Source organism: Protopterus annectens, chromosome 2.part0 (assembly GCF_019279795.1).
Source record: "Protopterus annectens isolate FY-2018-M chromosome 2.part0, PAN1.0, whole genome shotgun sequence".
NCBI lineage: Eukaryota > Metazoa > Chordata > Ceratodontiformes > Protopteridae > Protopterus > Protopterus annectens.
The window spans coordinates 1,859,527,712-1,859,553,257 of record NC_056728.1 but is presented as its reverse complement, the minus strand read 5'-3'; the positions used below and the strand labels follow the sequence as shown (position 1 = coordinate 1,859,553,257).

At 44.4% G+C, this 25,546-nt stretch overlaps 1 protein-coding gene across 2 annotated transcripts in view; it reads left to right on the top strand.

The window, feature by feature from the left end:
• Positions 1-25,546, top strand: part of CDC42 (cell division cycle 42) — a 648,190-nt gene that overhangs the window by 289,914 nt on the left and 332,730 nt on the right. For both annotated transcript variants that reach the window (XM_044061886.1, XM_044061887.1), the window contains exon 3: positions 12,611-12,683. In XM_044061886.1, coding sequence (XP_043917821.1) covers positions 12,611-12,683 — 73 coding nt within the window. The remainder of the gene's footprint in view (positions 1-12,610; positions 12,684-25,546) is intronic.

Below are 25,546 nucleotides of genomic sequence, written 5' to 3'. Positions count from 1 at the left end.
CATTTCATCCCATTACAATACGGAACCACCTTTCTTTTCTCATCCTTTAATAAGGCAGTACCTCAGAGGGGCCAAAAACCATTAGGCCTCCAAGGAGAGCATCAATTCCGGCCTGGAACCTCAATTATGTTTTGGAAAAACTCACACTGCCTCCTTTTGAGCCAGCATCAACCGCAGATATAAAATTCTTATCCTGGAAAACAGCTCTGCTCCTGGCAATAGCCTCTGCAAGGCGAGTCTCGGAGTTGCAAGCATTCATGGCTGTGGAACCTTTCATCATTTTTTACCCAGACAGGGTTTCTCTGAGGACAAACCCTACATTTATGCCTAAGGTGGTGTCCAATGTGGCCCACAACCAAACCATTCACTTGCTTACATTTTACTCAAATCCACAGAACAAGGGTGAGAAAATTCTGCATTCTTTGGACATACACAGGCAGTTGCACTTCTACTTGGACAGAACTAAAGCTTTCAGAAAGACTGAGCAACTTGTAGCGTCATATGCTGCAGGATCACAAGGAAAGGCGATCTCAAAACAGACTATTTCTAAATGGATAGGCCATTGCATCCGTTTCTGCTATTTTCAACATGGCAAATCAGTGCCTAAGGGCATTAGGCCTCATTCCACTGGAGCAGCAGCCACTTCAGCAGCCTTCTTCAGAGGAGTACCTACCAAAGATATCTTAGAGGCTGCAACTTGGAGTTCAGTGCACACCTTTACAAAGCACTACCACTTGCCTCTCTACTCTTAAGTCCAGAGCAGGCTTCGCCACTGCAGTCCTGCAGGGCCTCTTAGCCTCTCCTAAACCTATTTAGCCCAGTCACCCATCCTCAACTTTACTTTTCTACCCAAGAGTAATGACTGCAACAGTGAAACACGATTAACATAGTACAGTTGTGTACCTACCATAAATGTAGATGTTTGCGTGTATTCACTGTTGCAGTCAGGTTACCCACCCACCATCCCCCTTCTTTGCCAGGACTTATCTGCACTTCTCTATCCTATACAACCTTTTTTGGTGTATTTGCTTGTAGATGAAGGAAATGTTATTTTTGTGCATGCATTTCTTATTGGCATATTTTTCAGCCTACCATTTTGGGGCACCTGACATCTGGGGCAAGAAAAACTGAAGAAAATGGCGTCGGCTGCATCTTTTATACCCCTGGCGCATGGACGTCAGGGAAGAGGGGATGGCAGCCGACGCTGGACCTAGACTTTGGAATTCTGGCCGACTGAGGGTAGCCTGCCAGCAGGATAACCCAAGAGTAATGACTGCAACAGTGAATACACTCTAACATCTACATTTATGGTAGGTACACAACTGTACTTTGATTCATTAGAGGCATCTTGCAGGGCTGCTGTCACTGGGTCTGTACTTACAAGGCATGCTTGGCTTAAGGAGCAAAATTTGCCAGATATGTTGGAAGCTAAATTACTGGATGCTCTCTTAAACCAAGACCACCTGTTTTGGCAGCAAAGCAGTCGTAGTACTTAAAAAGATGGAGGAAAAAGCTAAATCTATGCAAACTGTTAGATTTCCTGCAAGTACAGCTTTCAGTCCAAACCCAGGAACAGCAGACCACCTGGGTTACAGTCTCAGGCTATGCCCAGGACTAAGCAGTGTGGGGGGCTCCCAATTCCAAAGCAGGGAGTAGTAAGCCACCCCCTTACGGAAAAATGTCACAATGACAACCCTTCCAAACCCTGCTCAACTGCTTGCCCTCTTAGGATGAAAAATCGCCCTGCATGCAAAAAACTGGGAACTCATTACCCAGGACAAATGGGTTTTGAATATAGTTTCCAAAGGACACAGGTTCCAGTTCCACACCCTGCCAACCCCAAACGGTTGGCTAGACCTACCCCCAAATCAGTGTGCAGAGGCCCAACAGCAGGATGTTCATTGTGTTTCACTGCTGCAGTCATTACACTTGGGTTATCCTGCTGTCAGGCGGTCCCGCAGTCTGCCAGAGTTCCAAAGTCTTGGTCCAGCATCGGTTGCTGTCGCCTCCTCCCTGACGTCAGTACATCAGGGTTATACAAGAAGCAGCTGATGCCATTTTCTTCAGTCTTTCTTGCCGCGTGGTGCCCGAAGCAAACACAGTTCGCAAGTGCCGGTCGGCTAGCTCTTGAGATATCAAATTCGATTTTCAGAACCGAAGTCTTCAATAAAGCCAAGTACCCCATTGGGGAAACTTTTTCTTGCCTCAGACCGATGTCAGTAAAAGTTAATTGTATTTCTTGTGGGAAGCAAATGCCTCAAAGATTTTCATTCTTACTGTATTCCATGCCTAGGCCCAGATCACAACGTCACTAGTTGTTGGCTTTGTGCTAGATTTAACAAGCGCACTACTAAACGTCTGTTTGATTTTGCTCGCCATTACTTTGGCCGAAGGTTTAATTATACCATGCCATCGGAACAACCGACCGGAATGCACAAAAATCGCAAAGGTAAGGACAGGCATCCGAGGCCCAAAACTGAAGCCTCTTCTAGGCCAGTCACCGGTTTTCAGTGAGGCGCTTTTGCAGCCCCTGACACCCGCTACCTCAGAACCACAGGCCGCGACCGACTCCCATGTGGAGGTGCCTAGACCTCTGGATACTCAAGGTGTTGGGCCAACGGAGACTAACCCTTCAGATGGGTCCGGAGTCTGAGCAGGCATCTGCTTCCGAGGGTGTTTTCAGACCTACACAACCTACCATTGCAACTACAGCCAAGTCTAAAACTACATTAAAGACAATGAAGCAAGTACAGCATTCACCTGGACAGGCCTCCATGCCTAAAAAACAGATGCTCAAGATGGCCGAAGACTTGATAACTCTGATCAGGGGTTCCCATCCCCCTCATGATAAAAGGCCTAGGCAGGATACAGACAGATTCCTCTGACCAGGTTTCTATATATTCAGATTCCTCTTCAGACCAGGGATATTCTTTACCCCCTATGAGGACTCTGATGCTGAAGAATCGATTCCTTCAGCCTCTCCTCCTGAGGATTTCTGTTTTGGGGAAACTTTACATACCATGAGGGAGCATTTTCATTGGGAGGGCCAGGATTACTCAGAATCCAAGAAAAGGCTCAGATTTTCTTTTATTGCCTCAGCACAGGCCCCTTGCTATTCTGCCAGTGTTGGACATTGTGGATGATGTGTTCTCTGAATCTAGTTTAAATCCTGATTCTTTACCCCCAGCTCCAGTCAAACCAGACAGGTACTACAGAGTCCCTGACTCTCACAAATTTCTTTGTAAAAACCTTGTTGCTGACCCAGAAACTATTTCCCAGGGTCCCAAAGGGGTAAAGGCTTCCACGGCTAAAAATCCAGTTCCCTCTGATAGGGATTCTAGAGCATTAGACATATGGGGGAAGAAAGTTTACACCTCTGCAACTTTAGCAGTGAGGGCTTTAAATTGCCAGTTTCACATGCTTAAATATCAACAATATTTACTGTCTCAATTAAAACAGAAAATGAGTACAAGTGCAGAACAACCTGATTATAAGGAAATGCAGGATTTATTGCATGCAGCTGAACAAGTGGGAAAGCATACTTTGCAATGTGGTTTTGATTCATTAGAAGCTTCTTGTAGAGCAGCAGTTACAGGATCTGTGATACGAAGGCATGCTTGGTTAAAAGAACAAAGTTTACCAGATCATGTTAAGGCAAAATTATTGGATGCTCCTTTACAGCAAGATAATTTATTTGGTATTAAGGCAGAAGAGGTATTAAAGAAAATGGAGGATAATGCAAAATCTATGCAAACAGTGAAGGATTTCTTACAGGTACGGCCACCTCGATTTAGAAATTGGCCTACTAAAAATTGGTCCTTTCCAGTGTCAGGCCACAGAGGCAGATACAGACGCCCAAGAGGCAGATCTCAGCCACAAGGCTTACAGACAACGACAGTGGGGCGCTTCAACCCCAAAAGAAGGTAAGGGCAAGTCGCAACCTTACAGGAAACAGTCACGATGACTTCCCCCTTCCAATGCCAAACTCTTCCCTTTTGACAGCTCCCTTAGGGGGGAAACTAGCACTTTTTTCTTAAAACTGGCAAGGAATCACCCAAGACAAATGGGTGCTGAATATTGTCTCAAGGTTGCAGGTTCCACTTTCACACTTTTCCAAGGCTAAAAGGAATGCCAGACCTGCCACAAAATCAATGGGCAGAGGCACAAAAACAAATTACAGCCCTCATGGACATGAGAGCTATTCAGAAAGTACCACAGCAGGAAAAAGGACAAGGATTTTACTCAAGACTCTTCCTGATCCCCAGAAAGAACAAAGCCTGGAGACCCATTCTAGACCTTTCTACTCTAAATACTTACCTGGATGTTCCGAAATTCAAATTGACACTACAGCAGCTCCTTCCCATGTTGGGCAAGGAAGCTTGGTTTGTTACTTTGGACCTCAGAGGCATACCTGCATGTCCCTATCAGACAAAATTGCAGAAGATACCTCAGATTCATAGCTGGTTCAATGCACTACAATTCTCTGCACTGCCCTTTGGCTTTATCTACTGCGCCCAGGGTCTTCACAAAGTGCCTGGCACCAGTAATTGCATTTTGCAGACAAAAAGGAATTCAAATATATCCATATCTGGACTGCCTGATTCAAGCAGACAGCAAGGACATTCTTCTAAAGCATCTGGCATTTCTACAAAGATTAAGTTGCCTAGGGTACACAGTAAATGAAACTAAATCAAAACTAGTGCCCTCACAAGAGAGTATTCCTGGGTGCCAGCTTAAATACAACTGCCCAGATGGCTCATCTCACGCCAGACAAACCAGGACAACTGACTCAGTATTTTCAATTGATGGCAACAAAGTCCCAGCTCCCTGCAAGAAAAATTCTGCAGGCCTTGAGATTCATGGCATCCTGCATACTACTAATTCCATATGCAAGACTGCATATGAGGAAATTACAATGGTACCTAAAAAGTGTTTGGACTCGCTCTCACAGCTTGGCAACAGTAATGCCACTAATTCCCTGCCTACAACAGGAGTTTCGATGGTGGGCACAGGCATGTCACCTCAGCAAGGGTCAGCCTTTCACTCTTCCCACAGCCAGGCAGACTTTAACAGATGCTTCGGATTACGCCTGGGGAGCACACATGGCAGGAAAATGTATTCAGGACAAATGGACCACAGACCAATTGCATCTTCGCATCAATCAAAAAGAGATGGCTGTACAAAATGCCCTTACAGCTTTCAAGGACCTTCTGCATCCAGGACAATTACTATTAAAGACTGACAACACCACAGTAATGTGGTACATAAACAAGGGGCCACTCATTCCTACCCCCTATGCAGACAAGCCATGACCTTGTGGGACACAGCTCTTAACTTATCAAGTTCATCTGCAAGCATAATTCCTGCCAGGAAAGAAAAACACTCTGGCAGACGACTTGAGCAGAAACATCATGGATCCTCACGAGTGGAAATTAAATCCACAAGTCTTCAGCATGATAATGCAAAAATGGAGGTGCCCGGACATGGATCTTTTTGCCTCACCACTGAATTGCCAACTACAAAAATTCTGCACAAGGACTTATTACACACAAGCATGGAAAGTGGTTGCTCTTTCATTCAGCTGGAAAAGCCTAAATGTTTATGCCTTCCCACCTCTGCCTCTCCTTTCAAAGGTACTCCTAAAAGCCAGACAAGAAAAAACACAGATGATTCTGATTGCTCCAGACTGGCCACGCCAGCATTGGTACCCAGTCTTTAAGAACTTTGCTCAAGGCCCACCTTGGATTTTGCCTCAAATTCCACACTTTCTGACTCTGCAAAACAATCAGATCCTGCACAGTCCGCTCAAAACCTTAAACCTGGCTGCATGGCAGATTCATTAGCCAAATAGACAACTCGTGTCTCTAAAGCTGTTATGGATGTCATTTTGGAGGCCAGGAGGCCTAGCACCAGGAAATCTTATTCAGAAAAGTGGAATAGATTCTGTGCCTGGAACCAGGCTCAAAACCTTGACCCTCTTGTCCCTAACATTCCTCAGATACTACAATACTTAATTGAGATGCTGGACAAAGGACTATCCTCATCCATTAAGATCCACGCTTCTGCCATCTCTGCTCATTACAACCCACATCCTCCTATTTTCTCTCACCCATTGCTAAGGCAGTACCTCAGAGGGGCTAAAAACAAGACCGCCCCGGAGAGCACCAACACCTACTTGGGACCTCAATTTAGTCTTGGAAAAGCTCACTTTGCCTCCTTTTGAGCCAGCCAATTCAGCAGAGTTAAAATATATATCATGGAAAACTGCTCTGCTTCTGGCAATAACCTCAGCAATAAGAGTCTCAGAACTGCAGGCACTAATGGCAGTGGAGCCATTCATCATTTTCCACCAAGACAGGGTTTCTTTAAGAACAAACACTTCCTTTATGACTAAGGTGGTATCCAGTGTGGCTCTTAACCAAACTATTCACTTGCCAACATTTTATCCAAATCCCCAGCATAAAGGGGAGAGACTTCTACATTCCTTGGACATACACAGGCAATTGCGCTTCTACTTGGACAAAACAAAAGCTTTCAGAAAAACTGAATAATTGTTTGCATCATATGCTGCAGGATCACAGGGAAAGGCTATTTCAAAGCAGACCATTTCAAAGTGGATAGGACACTATCCGGTTCTGCTACACACAGCATGGAAATCGTGTACCTTCAAACATTAGGCCACATTCCACAAGGGCAACTGCTACTTCTACTGCCTACCTTAGAGGAGTACCTACCAAAGACATTTTGGAAGCTGCAACTTGGAGTTCAGTGCACCTTTACCAAGCATTACCACTTGCCTCTTTATTCTAGATCCAGAGCTGGCTTTGCTGCTGCAGTGCCTTACAGCCACACCAAATCCTCTATAGAACCAGCCACCCTGACTCAGCTTTGGGATTCAACCCAAGTGTAATGACTGCAGCAGTGAAAGACTAGCATAGTACAGTTTTGTACCTACCATAAATGTAGATGTTAGTGTCTTCACTGCTGCAGTCCTGGTTACCCACCCGCCATCCCCTCTTTCTTAGCTGGGTCTTATCTATAACTTTCTACACTATTCTACCTATGTAGTGTATTTGCTGGTTACTACAGGTTTTTGTTTTTACCTTATTGCATGTTTTGCAAGCAATATTTATTGCCTATCTTTTTGAAGGCACCTGATATCTGGAGCAAGAAAAACTGAAGAAAATGGCATCGGCTGCTTCTTGCATACCCCTGACACACTGACGTCAGGGAGGAGGCGACAGCAACCGACGCCGGACCAAGACTTTGGAACTCTGGCCAACTGCGGGGACCGCCTGACGGCAGGGTAACCCAAGTGTAATGACTGCAGCAGTGAAGACACTCTTAACATCTACATTTATGGTAGGTACAAAACTGTACTTTCTCCAAGTATCAGGGCTATTCAACCTGTCCCGGGCAGAACAAAGGGGACAAGGTTTTTATTCAAGACTTTTCCTGGTACCCAGAAAAGACTGCTCCTGGCGTCCTATCCTGGACCTTACTATTCTAAACACTTTTCTGGCAATCCCAAAATTCAGAATGCTAACACTTCAATAGCTGCTTCCTATGCTAGGCAGATGCTTGGTTGGCAACCTTAGACTTAAAGGAAGCTTACCTGCGCATTCTAATAAGGGAATCTTGCAGGAAATACCTACGCTCCATTGCGCCCAGGGTATTCAGTGTCTAGCTCCAGCCATTGCATTTTGCAGGCAGAGAAATATTCATATATACCCATACTTGGACGATGTCTGATTCAGGCAGAAAGCCAGGACTTGCTATTAAAACATCTGGCATTTGTAAATAAACTTGTAATCGCACTTCACTGGGGTACAGCATAAACGAAAATAAGTCTCACCTAGTACCCTGTCAACAGATTGCATTCCTGGGAGCAAGCGTGAGCACAACTTCACAGATGGCTTTCCTCACTCCAGGGAAACATGTTTGATAACCTACTTCAAATTACTGACCACAAAGATCCAGCTATCTGCAAGGAAAATTCTGCAAGCCCTTGGGTTCATGGCCTCTTGCATTCTGCTAATTCCATATGCAAGACTGCATATGAAGAAACTACAATGGTATCTAAAAAGCCTGTGGTGTCAGCATTCTCATGACCTGGAATCAATGATTCCTATCATTCCTTGTATAAAGACAGAGTTCCTTCGGTGGGCAGAGGCCTGCTGCCACAACAAGGTGGTCCCTGCCACCCAAACCCTAACAGACTCGTCAAACTATGCATGGGGGGCTCACTTGGCAGGGCAGTGCATTCAGGGCAAATGGAACCTGAGACAGATGCATCTGCATATCAACCAAAAAGAAATGTTAGCTGTGCAGAATTCCTTGACAGCCTTCATCCTATCATTCCTTGTATAAAGACAGAGTTCCTTCGGTGGGCAGAGGCCTGCTGCCACAACAAGGTGGTCCCTGCCACCCAAACCCTAACAGACTCGTCAAACTATGCATGGGGGGCTCACTTGGCAGGGCAGTGCATTCAGGGCAAATGGAACCTGAGACAGATGCATCTGCATATCAACCAAAAAGAAATGTTAGCTGTGCAGAATTCCTTGACAGCCTTCAAAGATCACATTCTTCCAGGACAATTATTGGTAAAGGCAGACACCACAGTTAGATGGTACATAATCAGGGGGAACCCACTCGTACCCTCTCTGCAGACTAGCCATGGCTCTGTGGAACACAGCCTTTGCACTATCAAGTGCACCTACAAGCTCAATTCCTGCCAGGCAAGCTAAATTCACTGGCAGATTGACCTACTAAGCAGAACTCTCATGGACCCACACGAATGGAAACTGGAACCAAAAATATTCAACCTCTTGAGGAACAAATGGGGGACTCCAGATATAGACTGGTTTGCCTCCCCTCAGAACTACCAATTGAACAAATTCTGCACAAGGACTTCCCACAATCATGCTTGGAAAGTGGATGCCCTGTCATTTACCTGGGAAAGCCTCTCTGTTTATGCCTTTCCCCCCTCTGCCTCTCCTCTTGAAGGTTCTGTAAAAGATCAAACAGGACAAGCCAAGGGCAATACTGATTGCACCAGACTGGCCACGCCAGCACTGGGTACCCCCTCTTGCGCAGTATGACACTACTGGAACCATGGCACCTACTTCGGACCATTTCCCTGCTGTCCCAGCAGGCGGGCCAGGTTCTGCACCCTCCGCTTCAAACCCTGAACCTTGCAGCCTGGCTAATTCCTTAAGCTGTCCAGTGGCATCCCTCAGTAAGCAGGTGCTGGATGTCATTGTGGAGGGAGGTCTAGTACTAGAAAATCATATGCTGAAAAGTGGAAAAGATACTGTTCCTGGAGCCATACTCTGGGGATGGGCACAACTGTGCCCAGCTTACCTCATAATCTTCAGTACTTAACAGAAATGCTCCACAAGGGCCAATCCTTCTCGTCAATTAAAATTCATGCTTCTGCCATTTCAGCACATAATAGTGAACCACCCCTCTTCTAAAGCAATTCCTTAGAGGGGACAAAAAAGACCCCCCCCCCCCCAAGAGAGCCTGTACTCCAGCCTGGGACCTTAACTTTGTATTGGAAAAGCTCACTCTCCCTCCATTTGAGCCAGCTGCAACTGCAGAGCTGAAATTCCTTTCTTGGAAAACAGCCTTCCCTTCTAGCCATCACTTCAGCAAGAAGAGTGTCTGAATTACAGGCCCTCATGGCAGTGAAACCCTTCATTATCTTCCATGCAGACAGGTTTCCCTACGGACCAATCCTTCCTTTACGCTCAAGGTGGTGTCTAGTGTGGCCCTAAATCAGCCCATTCATTTGTCTACTTTTTTTCCGTAATCCACAGAACAAAGGAGAACGAATACTGCACTCTGGACGTGCACAGACTACTTGGATTTTTTTCGGACAGGGCTAAGCGCCTCAGAAAATCTGAACAGCTGCTAGTTGGCCTTGCTGCAGGGGCAGAGGGGAAGGCCATTTCAAAGCAAACCATTTCTAAATGGATAGCCCATTGCATTCATTTGTGCTACAAGCACCGTGGAAAACCTACCCCACAGTGGATAAGATCACATTCCACCAGGGCTGTATCTACCCCTACAGCCTTTCTCAGAGAAGTCCCTACCAGGGACATCCTAGAAGCTGCTACCTGGAGCTCCGTACATACCTTCACCAAGCATTACCACATGCCTATTTTTTCTAAATCCATATCTGTTTTTTGCCACTGTATTCTTGCAGGGTTTAATAGCTGGCCCTAATGCTCTCTAACTTCCTCCTCCCTTCCTTAGCTTTGGGAATCTACCCAAATGTGATGACTGCAACAATGAAACACGAAGAACATAGTACAATTGTGTACACTTGCCATAAAAGTGGATTTTAGTGTATTCACTGTTGCAGTCCTGACTTCTCTTGGCTCTACTTTTCCTTTTTGTTTGGTGTATTTACCTTTCTGGTGTATTTGCTTTTTGATGGAGGTGTACCGTAACATATAATTGCTCCCCTTTGTGGGGGCACCTGGCATCTGGGGCAAGAAAAACTGATGTAATGGCATCTGCTGCATGTTTTATACCCCTGATGACCTGACGTCATGGAAGAAGAGACATCATCCAATGCAGGAATCCAAGACTCTGGTATTCAGGCCGGTTGAGGGCTACCTGCAGGCAGATGACCCAAATGTAATGACTGCAACTGTGAATACACTAACATCTACATTTATGGTAAGTGTACACAACTGTACTTTTTTCTACCATTAAGGATCAGCTGACAGCTATTTCCAGTTTTCATTGGGGGGGGGGGGGCAGACTTCTGTTTTGTTGAAATTGTCCAAGCCATTTTTATGGGGCTACCATTGAGATCTTGTCCCACCCTGGGATATTGCTGTTTTGCTCCAGACCCTAACCATGCCTCCCTTTGAAACCAGCAGCTTCAGTACAACTCAGATTTCTGTCTTAGAAAACAGTTTTCCTTTGGCAGCTGCCTTAGCCAAGAGAATTACAGAACTGCAGGCTCTGGCATGTAAGCACCCTATTTGATTTTTACTAAGAATAGGGTTTCTCTTCAAATCGGTCCTAGTTTCCTTCCTTAAGTGGCTTCAGAATCTGTCCTGAATCAGGCCGTTAATTTACCATTTTTTTCTAAATTTTCAGACAAAGGAGAGTATACCTTTTACTTGTTACATGTTTGACGGCTGTTTTTTTATTTGCATCTCACCAAGAGCTTCAGGAAAACTGATCAGCTTTATAATTTGTTTTCCATGGCTAAATTGGGGATAGTGTTTCCATGGTGTCACTGTCCAGGTGGCTGTATAGTTGTAATACTTGTGTAGAAAGCAAAGGGGTTATCTTTACCTGAAGCATAAAGCTCATTCTACTAGAGCAGTTCTAACATCTGCAGCTGCCTTTGCTAGAATGCCCACTGATAATTTGTTTGTACTGGATATGCTATTCATACCAGTTTGCCATTATAAGTTCCACCTGCAGTAACCATCCTTCCATGGGACCTCTTGTGGTTTTTAGTAGCTGGGGATTCTATCCCATTTTGTGAGGCAGACAGGAAAGACTTCATCGGGCATGAAAGTTTTATGTATGTACCATAAAGCTAGATCGTGTTGTCTTCCTTCTGTTTCAGCCTACTCCCCAATTCCCCTACCAGTTTGTCAAGTGTGGTTCACTAACCTTATTGGAGCTATCCAGTGGCTTGTCTTTTAGTCTAGTCCTGTGCCTTTTTCTTACCTTTGGTATCCTTGCTTGATTTTTCATTTTATCTAGCTATGCATCTTTGGTATGGGCACGTATAGTTAAGATTGCCTGAAGAAAACTGATCTAGTGTTATGGTAAGTCATTAACTTTCATTTGAGAAATGTAACTGATCTTTGTGCCTTGGGCTCACTTAACAGGAACACTAGCTACCTATCAGGCATTTGTCAGAAGCATCCTTTGGACGGTAGTGCTGCAACTACATAGGATCCATTGAATATTTTCCCCAAAGCTGTACAAGTTGGATTTAACATTAAGATATTCCTTTCTGGTCACTGTTCACACTTTTTAGTGGATCCGAATGAGCAGATTGTTCCTTGTAAGCATCCACCTAGGTCTTCATTTCCTTGTGATACGTACTTTTTCTGATCTTGGAAATCTGGGTAGTTTAGCTGGTAGCACCCAAGATATTTTGTTCATTCTTTTGGAGGATGGACAGTGTACAGATGTAGTGTTAAGTCATGTAGCTCTTTTTTTCTGTGTACTTTCTGCACAGGAGTGTGTCATATGGAGGTTTTGGAGATTAAGTTGATTAGTGTTTCAGTGTTTGAGTATTAGATGTTTGAGGGGGTAGATGAATTTGTAGGTGTTTCTGTATGTGCAGCTAGGAAAACCTAGCAGTGAGGAAAATTAGTAGTGCTGTGTCAAAAACAGCTGCACTTTCATCACTGACTCTGGTTGTAATTAATAGTAACTTGGTTTGCATGTATAAGAAAATTGTTGCTTGGCTTTAAAAAGACCATACGTAGCTGAGCTTAAACATAAAAGTTCTTTTAATGAGTTTAAGCCAAATTAGTGAAGAAACACTCTAGGCAGATTGTGTTGTAATATTTTGCAGGCAAACATTGCCTTTTCTCACACCTCTTTTCTTTTTTCTTAATAGGTGTTTGACAACTATGCTGTGACAGTTATGATTGGTGGTGAGCCCTATACTTTAGGGTTATTTGACACTGCAGGTATGCTTCATGTCTGAAGATTTGTAACAAAAAGCATGTTTTCAGATGTGACATTTTAACTTCTGACAGCATGTTTTGTAGTTGAATTGCTTGTCTTCCAATTGAAGATGAAATCTATCAGAATTAAGTTAATGCTGATCATGTCTTGATTTTTCATAATGTTGTATGTTCAGTTTTCTACAATGGCATAACGACTAAGGCCTTTACCTCACAGATGCAAGGTACAGGGTTTGATTCTGACCAGAGCTTATTGGATGAGCTTAAAATGGGTCTTCAGGGCATTTAGTTATTTACATAAAGTTAATTTTCCTGTTAACATCCAGATAACTTCAGATACTGGTATCAAAACAGATTATATTGAGAACGAACTACACAAACTGCACTCGAAGCAAAGCATGAGGAGATGACTCAATTAGCAGTAATAACCTGTGAACACTTTTACATGACCTTTACAATGTCATTGTATCTGTTTGCTTTGCCGTTTACATGTGGGGAAATTCCTCAATATAGGTTTAACAAGTGCATGTCTCCAGTTCTTAAGAGAAATGGGAGTAGGACAGTCAGTGATACAGACCCGCAAGTTTACTTTCAGTGTTTGGAAAAATAATGGAGAAGGGGATGAATTGTCTGAATCGGAATGGCTAGGACTTGACCATTTGTCAGCATGCATATGTTGAACATAGATCCATAACCACCTTATCTTTGTAGTTAATGTTGCAGTACTGATTCTTGGATCTTCCTGTCATGCAGAAACCTGTGACTAGCCTAGTTTACAGAGTCCTTGCATGGACATCCAAAGATAGGACTAGTGTAAATCAGGGTATAGGAAGGGTATCCACTGGCACCATCTTCAGAATTTCACAAGCACTTTACAGTAGGGCCAACTTCAGGGTTTGTTTTCCAAGTCTCCACTAACTCCACAGAAGGTGTGCCAAGGAAGCAACAAGATAATTCCATGCATAAAGACAAGGAAACTAAATTATTAGATTTGGGAAGAAAGCTTGTACCACTGCCACTCTAGCAGTGAGACGTTTTGTCATTTCCATGTGTTAGTGCCTTGAATCTCTTGGACAGAAGTCCTAGCTAAGGTAGATCCTTGCAGATAGAACCTTATCTAGCCGCAGCTTTTATCAGCAGACATACATGGTTCAGGACCCAGCCTGTGTCAGATCCGGTAAAGACTGAACTACTGGATGTTCCATTTATACAAGAAATTTCTTTGGTCCTCCAGCTGAACCAGTTTTTCAGAAACTGGATAAAGAAAGCAAATTAAAACTCAAGAAATGTACTTGTCTCAGACCCCAAGGTGCAGTAGGAATGACCCTTCTAAACATGGACTTTTTGCCACAGGGAGTCATCTCCTTGTCAAGGTGAAAAAGACCAAGACTGAGGTGGCAACCAGAGCAGTCTGACTGTGCAGGGAGCTTCAGATCCCACCTAACACTTTGACTAGATTTTCTATCACACCCTCCCCTCCAAGCATCTGACAGAAGATTTTCTCCATAAACCGGTGGAAATCCAGCACCAGGGACCAGTGGGCCTTCAGTATCCTGGAGGAGTACTGTATTTACTTCAAAGTACCACCCTTTTTGGACATTCCAAAGCCACCAAAAGAGCCTCTTGCCACCTATTCTCAATGAGTTACTTCACCAATGATCCACCCAGCTAGTCCCTCTTGGACAACAGGGAAAAGGCTTCTACTCAAGGATATTTCTCTTTCCAAGAAGAGAGAACCTGGATCCCAGTCATGGACCTGTCAGAGCTACACAAGTTCGTCCAACATTCCAACATCCAAAATGCTGACATTGCAAACATTACTGCCCATGATCTTCATAGATGCCTCTGGTTATTCTAGACCTAAAAGATGATTACCTTCGTATCTCTATAGCAGACATTCACAAATTAATTGATTTTGTAGTGTGAAGATATGTAAAGGCTGCCAGCCAAGCTAGATAGAATTTTGTAGTTCATTCTATGTCATTGTAAATATGAATGTAATCCACAGGCTTGTCCTCTTAAAATGTAAGAAAACTGTTAAATGTTGAACTTCAGAAATGTAACCAGTGCACTCTGCTGGAAGACAGCTAAGTCGAGCATTGTATGACTGATCACAAAGTTCAGAGACATAATGTCTGGACTGAGGAATTCCTTGTATTGTTTTGAGACCAGAGTTAATTGCTAGATTTTACATATATAATGTCTTATTGCTGTATAGTTTCCTGGCCAGGTGCAAGATCAAAGAAATGTTAAATCTGAGTTTAACGTGGGAACCAGAGAATGATGTAATCTAAAATGAGTCGGCAGTGATGTATTAAGACAGAGAAAAAGAGCATTTTGTCTGAAGAACATGCAAGTTTAAAACTGTGATTGCTCTTGGATAGGAATTTAGTCTAGGCGTTTTCTGTGTTTGTTGGACTATACTACAGTATTATTTTAAGCATTTTCCTGTAATTTCTGAACTCGACTAGCACTGTTGAATTGAGAAAATTTGTCTTGTTTTTATTTATTTAAATATTTTTAAACCTTTCAACTGTGGCTGTTTTGTGTAGAGATGCGATGTACTCTAGAGCTTAAATCATGTATATAGTGACACTGTACAAAGCCACTCCAAGTAAGCCTTGCTGTTGGTCACTCTTACTAATTGGGTAATATTGCAAAGTAGTAATTGGACACCCTTTGGTAAGGGCCTGTTTAGTAGCTGATAAGAGTAGTTGGTGGCAGTGATTGATACCTTATAGCCTGGCAGGAGGGTGCATAGCTGGAGAACCTGTGCCAGCCTTCCCCAGGAGTGTTTGTATATAAACCAAATCTGTGTCAGCTACTTGGGCAGGGACACTAAGCACTGGTTGGAGAGAGGGCACTGGAGGTTTTGGCTTGACTACTCTGCTGAGATCTGAATCCTATAGCTATGCCAGTGTGGAGTCTTTTTTTATTGGGGATCTGGAGAGAGAGGGAGAAACCATCCCTAGACTGACTGTCCGTGTGCTGTTGACAGAAATTGTACTTTACTGTTTCTTTATCCTTCCCAATGTGGATGCCCCTGACTGGTGTTAGTGGTGAGGATTGAGGCTCCTTGATTACTGGGCCAGTGCACAGGCGTCACATGTAGCAACGGGTTCCTACTTTCAGTTCTGTGCTTTACTGTTTGAGCAATCTGTTTCCAGAGTTTTCATAATGTCTAGATATCCTTCTAATTTCTGTGTTGCAGTATTCTTGGTGTGGTATTCTCTGCCTCAGGTGACCAGAGTGCTACACTTACGTAGACAGTCTCATTCAGTGAAGCTCCACGTCAAAGACCCTAGATGTTTTGAAAATCATTGTAGACTGCTTTCGGAAGGTAGGTCTCACCTTAAATCTTGAAAAATACCAAACTGCTCCACAAACCACCATCCTGCTTTTGAAAGCCCTCCTAGATTTGGTTCAGCAGAAAGCCTTACTTCCCCTAGAAAAGATTGCTTTGTTGAGAGGCTGCCTGATCAGTCTGCTTCCAAAGCAGGTCATCACTGCAGGAGAATTCCTGAGGATACTGGTGTACGTAGCATTCTCCATATTCATGATCCCATTTGCAAAGTGGCATGGAACTCGGTGGTTCTTAACATGTATGACAACAGCATATGCCACCTCCTGGAAAGCCCTACTGCATTTCCTTCCTTGAAAAAGTAACTCTTATGGTGGAAGAACACCTCACAGGTTATCCCTGGGGCAAATTTCACTTCACAGAAGCTGACAAGACAACCACCACAGACTTTCCAGGCATAGCTTGGAGACCCCACTTGGGTTCTCTGAAAGTCAAGGGTATTTGGTGCTTACAGCAGGGGAAATTGTATGTTACCAAAAAAAAAAAAGCTACTAGCAGTCTACCTAGCCATAAAAGCTTTTCAGCACAGCCAAAGTCCAAGGATCTTACAGATCTGGACAGACACCTCCACAGTGATGAGGATAAACAAAGGGGCACTTTGTCTTTTCTGTGTGCAGCCTTTACAGGAAATTTGTGTTTCATGAAATAGGGCTGACCATCATAGCCTCTTGTATTCCAGGCCAGAACTATACTCTGACAGAATCTGTAAGCATGGACCTTCTAGATTCCTATAAATGGATGCTGGAACCATCGTCCTGGATGTATCCATACAGTGGGGGGGGGGGGGGGGATACCATCACTAGATCTCTTCTCTCCCCACAACAATTGCCTGCAGAAGTTCTGCTCCAGAACACAACAGACAAGGTTTTGAATAATCTCCTTCACGTGGACAAACTTGTTCCTGTAGGTATGTCTGCCCTTACACCTGATCTCCAAGGTACTGATGCCGATCAGGGTGGACTGACCCAGCATGATCTATTGGCCCCTTCTGGCAGAGACAACACTGGATGTTCTTAGTATCTCACTGTTGCAGTCATCACATTTGGGTTATCTGCTTGCAGGTAGCCCTCACCTGACCTGATTATCAGAATCTTGGGTCCTGTGTCAGTTGCTGTCTCATCTTCCATGACGTCAGGCAGTCAGGGGTATAAAGCATGCAGTCAATGCCATTTTATCGGTCTTTCTTGCTGTGCGGTGCCCAAAGCAGAAGCAGTTCGCAAGTGCCGGTCGTCCGACTCCTGAAATTTTCGTTTTTGAGCTTCAGATCCAAAGTCTTCAACAAAGCTAAGTACCCCATTTGGGATCCTTTTTCTTGCTGTAAACCGATGTCAGTAAAAGTTAACAATTGTGTTACTTGTGGAAAGCAAGTACATCAGATTTTCATTCGTACGTACTGTATTCCTTGCTTAGGCCCAGACCACAACGTCCCTCTCTTTTGTGCCTTATTCAGTCCTTGAACTGTTCGTGTGTTCATGTTCGCAGCTAACTATATTTTGGTATTTGATTCAATTATCCAGAAATGGCTTTGGTAAACCATCAGACTACCGACATTCAGAAAAAACGCAAAGATAAAGACAGAGACGGACTGCATAGGTCCAAAGCTGCCGACAACGCTTCCGTTAAGCTAGTCGCCAGTTCACCGGTAGTGTGGTGCTTTTGCAGCCCCTGATACCTGCTAATTCAGATTTGCAGGCCTCTACTGAGACCCATTCGGAGTCCGGTATGCCGCGAGATGCTTCGACTATGGAACCTGCGGATGTCTCTACCTTGGATGGGTCTGGAGCAGCTGTGCAAGCACCGGCTTCTGAGGGTGTATTCAGGCCTACTGACTTGCGTATTAAACAGACGCCATCTTCTTCAAGGCCTACAACTCAATCCATGCCTAGAAAACAGACACCCAGACTGCATGGTCAGGGCCCTGTGCCTAAAAAACAAATGATGAGAATGGCTGAAGACCTTATTATTCTAATCGGAGGAAGCCACCCTTTTCTCTCTGAGACCTAGAACTGGTTTTCCTTCTGATTCTTCTGATCAGGATTCTGAAATTTGTTTCTTCTGATGACCAGAATTTGCCCTTATCTACCTATGATGATTCTGATGCAGAGGACTCAATTCCCTCTGCTTTTCCCTCCAGAAAATTTCTCTTTTGGTGAAACCTTGCATACTCTTAGGGAGCATTTCCGCTGGGAAAGCCAGGATTACTCTGACTCCAAAAAGAGGCTTAGGGAATTTTTGCTCCTACCTCAACACAGGCCTTTAGTTATTCCTCCTGTACTGGACATTGTAGATGCCTTCTTGGAATCTAGCCTGGCCCCAGACACTTTACCTCCGGCTCCCAGGAAATCTGACCGGTATTAGAGTAACTGACTCTCACAAGTTCCTCTAAGAATCCTACTGTGGATCTAGAGACCATTTCACAGGGACCCAAAGGCATTAAGGTTACTACTGCCAAAAAACCCTACCCCCTCTGATAGAGATTCCAGGGCCCTGGACAGATGGGGTAAGAAGGTATACACTTCTGCTACTTTGGCCATTAGGGCCTTAAACTGCCAGTTTCATATGTTAAAGTATCAGCAGCATATTATTGGAATACTTGAACAGAAAATGATGTTGATTCCTGACTGTGCTGAAAATAAAGAATTACAGGATGTAATGCATTCTGCTGAACAAGTTGATAAACATACTTTGCGGTGTGGTTTTGATTCATTAGAGGCATCTTGCAGGGCTGCTCATTGGGTCTGGACTTGGAAGGTATGCTTTGCTTAAGGAGCAAACTTTGCCAGATCATGTTAAAGCTAAATTACTGGATGCTCCCTTAAACCAAGACCGCCTGTTTGGCAACAAAGCAGTAGTAGTACTTAAGATGGAGGAAAAAGCTAAATCTATGCAAACTGTTAAGATTTCCTGCAAGTACAGCCTCCCATATTTAGTAGGCATTGGCCTTCTAAGAATTGGTCCTCCCCTGTCTCTTCCAGGCCTTCAGTCCAAACCCAGGACCAGCAGACCACCCAGGCTTCAGTCTAAAGGTACTGACAGGCCTAAGCAGTGTTGAGCTCCCACTTCCAAAGCTGGAAGTAGTAAGACACCCCCCATGGTAAACTGTCACAATGACTTAACTGTAATCCTTCCAAGCCCTGCTCAACTGAGTGTTCCTTTAGGGGAAAGATCGCCCTGCATGCAAAAAACTGGGAACTCCTTACCCACGACAAATGGGTTTTAAGTAGTTTCCCAAGGATACAGATTCCACTTCCACTCCTTACCAACCCCAAATGGTTGGTCAGACCTACCCCCAAATCAGTGGGCAGAGGCTCAAAAGCAGGTTCTCTCTCTCTCCTAAGTATCAGGGCTATTCAGCCTGCCCCAGAAGTGGAATGGGGGCAAGGTTTTTACTCGACTTTTCCTGGTACCCAGAAAAGACTATTCCTGGTGTCCTATCCTGGACCTGTCTATTCTAAACACCTTTTTGGTAATCAAAAATTCAAAATGCTAACTTCATCAGCTGCTTCCCATGCTAGGCAAAAATGCCTGGTTGGCAACATTGGATTTAAAGGAAGCTTACCTGCACATCCCAATAAGGGATTCTTGCAGAAAATACCTACGCTTCAGAGCAGGCTACATGAACTGGCAGATGTTCTGTGTGTTTCACTGTCTGTCATTACATTTGGGTTGTCTGCTTGCAGGTAGCCTTGTTGGCCTGATTAACAGTCTTGGGTCCTGTCAGTTGCTGTCCCTTCTTCCATGACGTCAGGTCGTTAGGGGTATAAAACATGCAGCCGATGCCATTACAACTGTCTTTCTTGCTGTGCAGTGCCTGAAGCAGAAGCAGTTCGCAAGTGCCAGTCAGCCGACTTCTGAAATTTTCGTTTCAGTTTCAGAACCAAAGTCTTCAACTAAAGCCAAGTACCCCGTTGGGGGTAACTTTTTCTTGCTCCTTACCGATGTCATTAAAAGTTAATAATTGCATTACTTGTGGAAAGCAAATACCTCAGATTTTCATTCATACTGTATTCCTTGCCTAGGCCCTGACCATGACGTACCTTGCTGTTGGTTTTGTGCTGTATTTAATCAGCGCACTATCCATAGTCTGTATATTTTTGCCTCGAAATATTTCGGTTCTCTGTTTAATTTTCCAGAAATGTCGTCTGTTAGCCATCCAACTACCGGGATTCTGAAAAAACGCAAAGATAAAGACAGGCCGATGAGGTCCAAAACTGCCGACGCTTCTCCTAAGCCAGTCGCCATTTCGCCGGTACTTACATACCATGAGGGAGTATTTCCACTGGGAGAGACAAGATTTTTCAGAATCTAAAAAGAGGCTCAGGGATTTCCTTTTACTACCTCAACACAAACCACTAGCCATCCCACTTGTGTTAGACATTGTAGATGTGTTTTTGGAGTCTAGTCTTACCCCTGACTCCTTACCTCCAGCTCCTGTTAAGCCTGACAGATATTACAGGGTTCCTGACTCTCATAAATTCCTTTTTAAAAACCCTGCTGCAGACCCAGAAACTATTTCTCAGGGTCCCAAAGGAGTTGAGGCTTATGCTGCAAAAAACCCTACCCCTTCTGACAGAGGTTCTAGGGCACTGGATAGATGGGAAAAAAGGTTTACACATCTGCTACCTTGGCTATAAGGGCCTTAAACTGCCAGTTTCATATGCTCAAATATCAGCAACATGTTATGGCATTGCTTAAACAGAAAATGATAAACTCTGAATGTGCAGAAAACAAGGAAATGCAGGATTTATTGCATGCAGCTGAACAAGTTGGAAAGCATACTTTGCAATGTGGTTTTGATTCTTTAGAGGCCTCCTGCAGGGCCGCAGTCACAGGTTCTGTAATTAGGAGGCATGCTTAGTTAAAGGAACAAAATCTGCCTGATCATGTTAAAGCTAAATTATTAGATGCACCTTTACAGCATGATACTTTGTTTGGTGTTAAGGCAGAAGAGGTGTTAAAGAAAATGGAGGACAAAGCTAAATCTATGCAAACGATCAAAGATTTTTTACAAGTACAGCCACCTAGGTTTAGTAGACACTGGCCAACAAAGAATTGGGCCTTTCCTGTGTCAGACCTCAAAGGGGGGATCTGCCTCTAGGGCGTCTGGATCCACATGTGCAAGGGTCATACTGCCCAAAGCAATGGGGGGCTTCTACCTCCGAAGTTGGAGAAGACAAATCACAGCCATACAGGAAATGGTCCCAATGACTTCTCCCTGCCTGCACCAAGCACTTACCTCCTGGCAGCACCCTTAGGGGCAAAATTAGCACTTTTTTTCTCAAAATTGGCACATAACCCAGGACAAGTGGGTCTTGAATATCGTGTCACAAGGCTACAAGCTCCATTTCCATACCCTGCCAAAGGCAAACTGCTGGCCAGATCTGCCAAAAAATCAATGGGCAGAGGCACAAAAACAAGTCTCATCCCTCATGGACATGGGGGCCATTCAAGAAGTACCAGAGCAAGAACAGGGACAAGGATTTTACTCAAGACTGTTCTTGGTACCCAGAAAGGCCAGTACTGGATCTATTATGAACACATTCCTGGATATACCAAAATTCAAGATGTTGACTTTGCAGCAGCTTCTGCCCATGCACATTCCTGGATATACCAAAATTCAAGATGTTTACTTTGCAGCAGCTTCTGCCCATGCTGGGCAAGAACGCTTGTCTTGTGACTTTAGACCTAAAAGAGGCATACCTGCATGTCCCAATCAGACAAATATGCAGAAGATACCTCAGATTCAAGGCTGGTTCAATGCTTTACCAATTCTCTGCACTGCCCTTTGGCTTATCTACTGCGCCCAGCGTCTTTACAAAGTGCCTGGCACCAGTAATTGCATTCTGCAGACAAAGAGGAATACGAATATATCCTTACTTGGATGACTGTCTAATTCAAGCAGAGAGCAAGGACATTCTTCTACAGCATCTGGCATTTGTGAAAAGACTTCTAACATGCTTAGGGTACACAGTCAACGAAAAGAAATCAAAACTAGTACCCTCTCTCAAGAGATAATATTCCTGGGTGCAAGTTAAAAATACAACTGCCCAGATGGCTTATCTCACGCCAGACAAAGGCAACTGACTACCTATTTCAAAATGTTGGCAACAAAGGCCCAGTTATCTGCAAGAAAAATTCTGCAGGCTTTGGGCTTCATGGCATCCAGCATCCTGCTAATTCAATATGCAAGACTGCATATGAGGAAACTTCAATGGTACCTAAAAAGTGTTTGGACTCAACATTGCCACAGCCTGGAAACTGATTACTCATTCCCTGCATGCAACAGGAGTTTCGATGGTGGGCAAAGGCTTGTCACCAAAACAAGGGACAGCCATTCACATTAGCTCCAGACAGGCAGACACTAACAGATGCATCAGATTATGCCTGGGGTGCCCACATGGCAGGAACATGCATTCAAGGCACATGGACCTCAAACCAAATGCATCTGCATATCAATCAAAAAGAGATGCTAGCAGTTCAAAATGCCCTGACAGCCTTCAAGGACCTACTTCATCCAGGACAAATACTGATAAAGGCAGACAACGCCATGGTCATGTGGTATATAAACAAGCAGGGGGGAACACATTCTTACCCCCTTTGCAGACTAGCCATGACTTTGTGGGACACAGCATTGACTTACCAAGTACATTTGCAGGCACAATTCCTGCCAGGAAGGTGAAATACTCTGGCAGACTAAGCAGAAACCTCATAGATCCCCACAAGTGGCACCTTGGTCCACAAGTCTTCAGCATGATAAAGAAATGGGGATGCCTGGACATGGATCTTTTTGCCTCCCCACACAACTACCAACTAAAAAGATTCTGCACAAGGATTTATCACAGACAAGCATGGAAAGTGGGCGCCTATCTTACAGCTGGAAAAACCTATTAGTGTATGCGTTTCCCCCTTTGCCTCTCCTCCCCAAGGTACTCCTAAAGGTCAGACAGGACAAGCCAAAGATGATACTGATTGCCCCAGAGTGGTCCCGCCAGTACTGGTATCCAATACTAAGGAGCTTGTCTCAATGCCCAGCTTGGACCTTACTTCAATACCTCATCTATTGTCCCAGAAAGTCAGATCCCGCACAGCCAACTCAGAACTTTAAACCTGACAGCATGGCGAATAATGTAGTCGTACAAAACACACCTCTTAGTAAAGCTGTGATGAATGTCAATTTGGAAGCCAGAAGGCCTAGTGCTAGAAAATCTTATGCTGGAAAATGGAAGAGATTCTGTGCTTGGAGTCAGACACAAGGAACTGATGCAGCTGTGCCAAATATTCCTCAGATTTTGCGGCCTATCTTTTTCATCTATTAAAATTCATGCCTCTGCCATTTCGACTCATTACAATGTAGAGCCACCAATCTTTTCTCATCCCTTATTAAACCAGCACCTCAGAGGAGCCAAAAATTTAAGACCTCCAAGGAGATCACCAGTGCCTGCATGGGACCTCAACTATGTCTTGGAAAAACTCACCCTGCCTCCTTTCGAGCTAGCTGCTACTGCTGATATAAAGTTTTTATCTTGGAAAACAGCTCTGCTCCTAGCAATAACTTCTGCAAGACGAGTTTCAGAGCTACAGGCAGTCATGGCTGCGGAACCTTTTATTTTTTATCCAGACAGGGTGTCTCTGAGGACAAACCCAAGTTTTATGCCTAAGGTGGTGTCCAGTGTGGCTCTCAACCAAACCATTCACCTGCCAACCTTCTGTCCAAATCCACAGAACAAGGGGGAAGAGAATTCTGCATTCTTTGGACGTACACAGACAGCTTAAATTCTACTTGGACATAGCCAAAGTTTTCAGAAAGGCAGAGCAATTACTAGTGAGACATGCTGCAGGATCACAAGAAAAGGCCGTCTCAAAGCAGACTATTTCAAAGTGGATAGGCCACTGCATTCGTTTCTGCTGTGTACATCATGGCAAGCCAGTACCTAAGGGCATTGGGCCACACTCAACCAGAGCTGCAGCCACTTCAGCAGCCTTTCTCAGGGGAGTACCTACCAAGGACATTTTAGAGGCCGCTACTTGGAGTTCAGTGCACACCTTTACAAAGCATTATCATCTGCCATCCTACTCTAAATCCAGGGCAGACTTTGCCACTGCAGTTCTGCAGGGCCTCATAGCCGCCCCTAATGCTGTTTAGCTCCTGCTTCCCAACCTTAGCTTTGGGACTCTACCCAAATGTAATGACTGCAACAGTGAAACACGAACATAGTACAGTTGTGTACATTTACCATAAATGTAGATGTTGGTGTATTCACTGTTGCAGTCCAGGTTACCCACCATCCCCCTTCTCTTCTGATGGAACCTATGTGGTGTATTTGCTTGTAGATGAAGGTAAGTTTTTATATTGGTGCATGTAATTATACATATATAAATTTTGGTTCATAGGTAGGTACTAAGCTATCGGCCCAAGGGCCTACGCAAGCCTAGCCAACAAGGTTCCCTGGCTTACGCCACCCAAAAAAGTTATTTTCCTGTGCCACTGTCGAGCAGAGATACAGAAGTGATCCCCGGGGTGCATTTCCCATCCACTCATCAAGATTTTTCTTGAGTGCTAATGAAGAACTTTGCTTGACAGATGGGTAGCCTGTTCCAGAGTATGGGAAGTCTCTGGGATAGGAATCTATCCCTCCAGCATGTCCTGTTTATTGTGGTGACAAGGTTTAGGTCCCTAGAGCATGTAGCTCGGCGGGATTGGGATTTCTTTAGGTGTAGCATGTCCAACAGCTCTGGGTTTGACATAGCTTTATATGTTAGGCAGAGATCACCTCTGAGTAGGTGATATGCTACAGAGTAAAGCTGGAGTTTTTGAGGCAGTCAGTGTAGGGCATTTGTTTGAGTCCAGTAATCCTCTTTGTGAGGTATTTCTGTGGCCTTTCCAGCTGCTGCAGATGTCTTGTGAGGTACATTCCAAAAGGGGCGTTGTACTCTATAGTGGGTCTAATGAGTGTCGAGTAGAGGGGAACGATTACTTTTTTCCTGGATGAGAAAACCTTTATGATGTGTGCCACGTAGAAGGACTTCCTGACTACTGTGACAATGTGACTATCAAAGGAGAGAGTACTGTCCACCTGGGTTCCAAGGTCTCATCACGCATTCGGTGTTAGATTGCTGCCTATGTAGTAGTTCATGGGTACAGAGTTTTTACCAAAGGGAATGCCACTGCACTTTTTGGCATTGAGCGTGAGGCCAATGCTCTGATACCAGGCATCTGTCTCAGAGAGGCCCTTCTGTAGGACGTTCACATCATTTGGGGACTTGACTATGGCCAACTTAGTTAGCCAGAGGCCTTCTGTGTTGGCCTGTACTTCAGAGAAGTAGATACCAAACAGGAGCGGTCCCAGGACGGAACCCTGTGGTACTCCACTTGTCACTGGTTTGAGGTCAGAGTTGGAGTCTGCAACTTTTACAGTATGGATTCTGTCAGTGAGCCAGTTGGCAACCCATCTTGTGACATAGGGATTTATGCCTAGTTTATTGAGTTTAGCTAGAATTCCAGAAT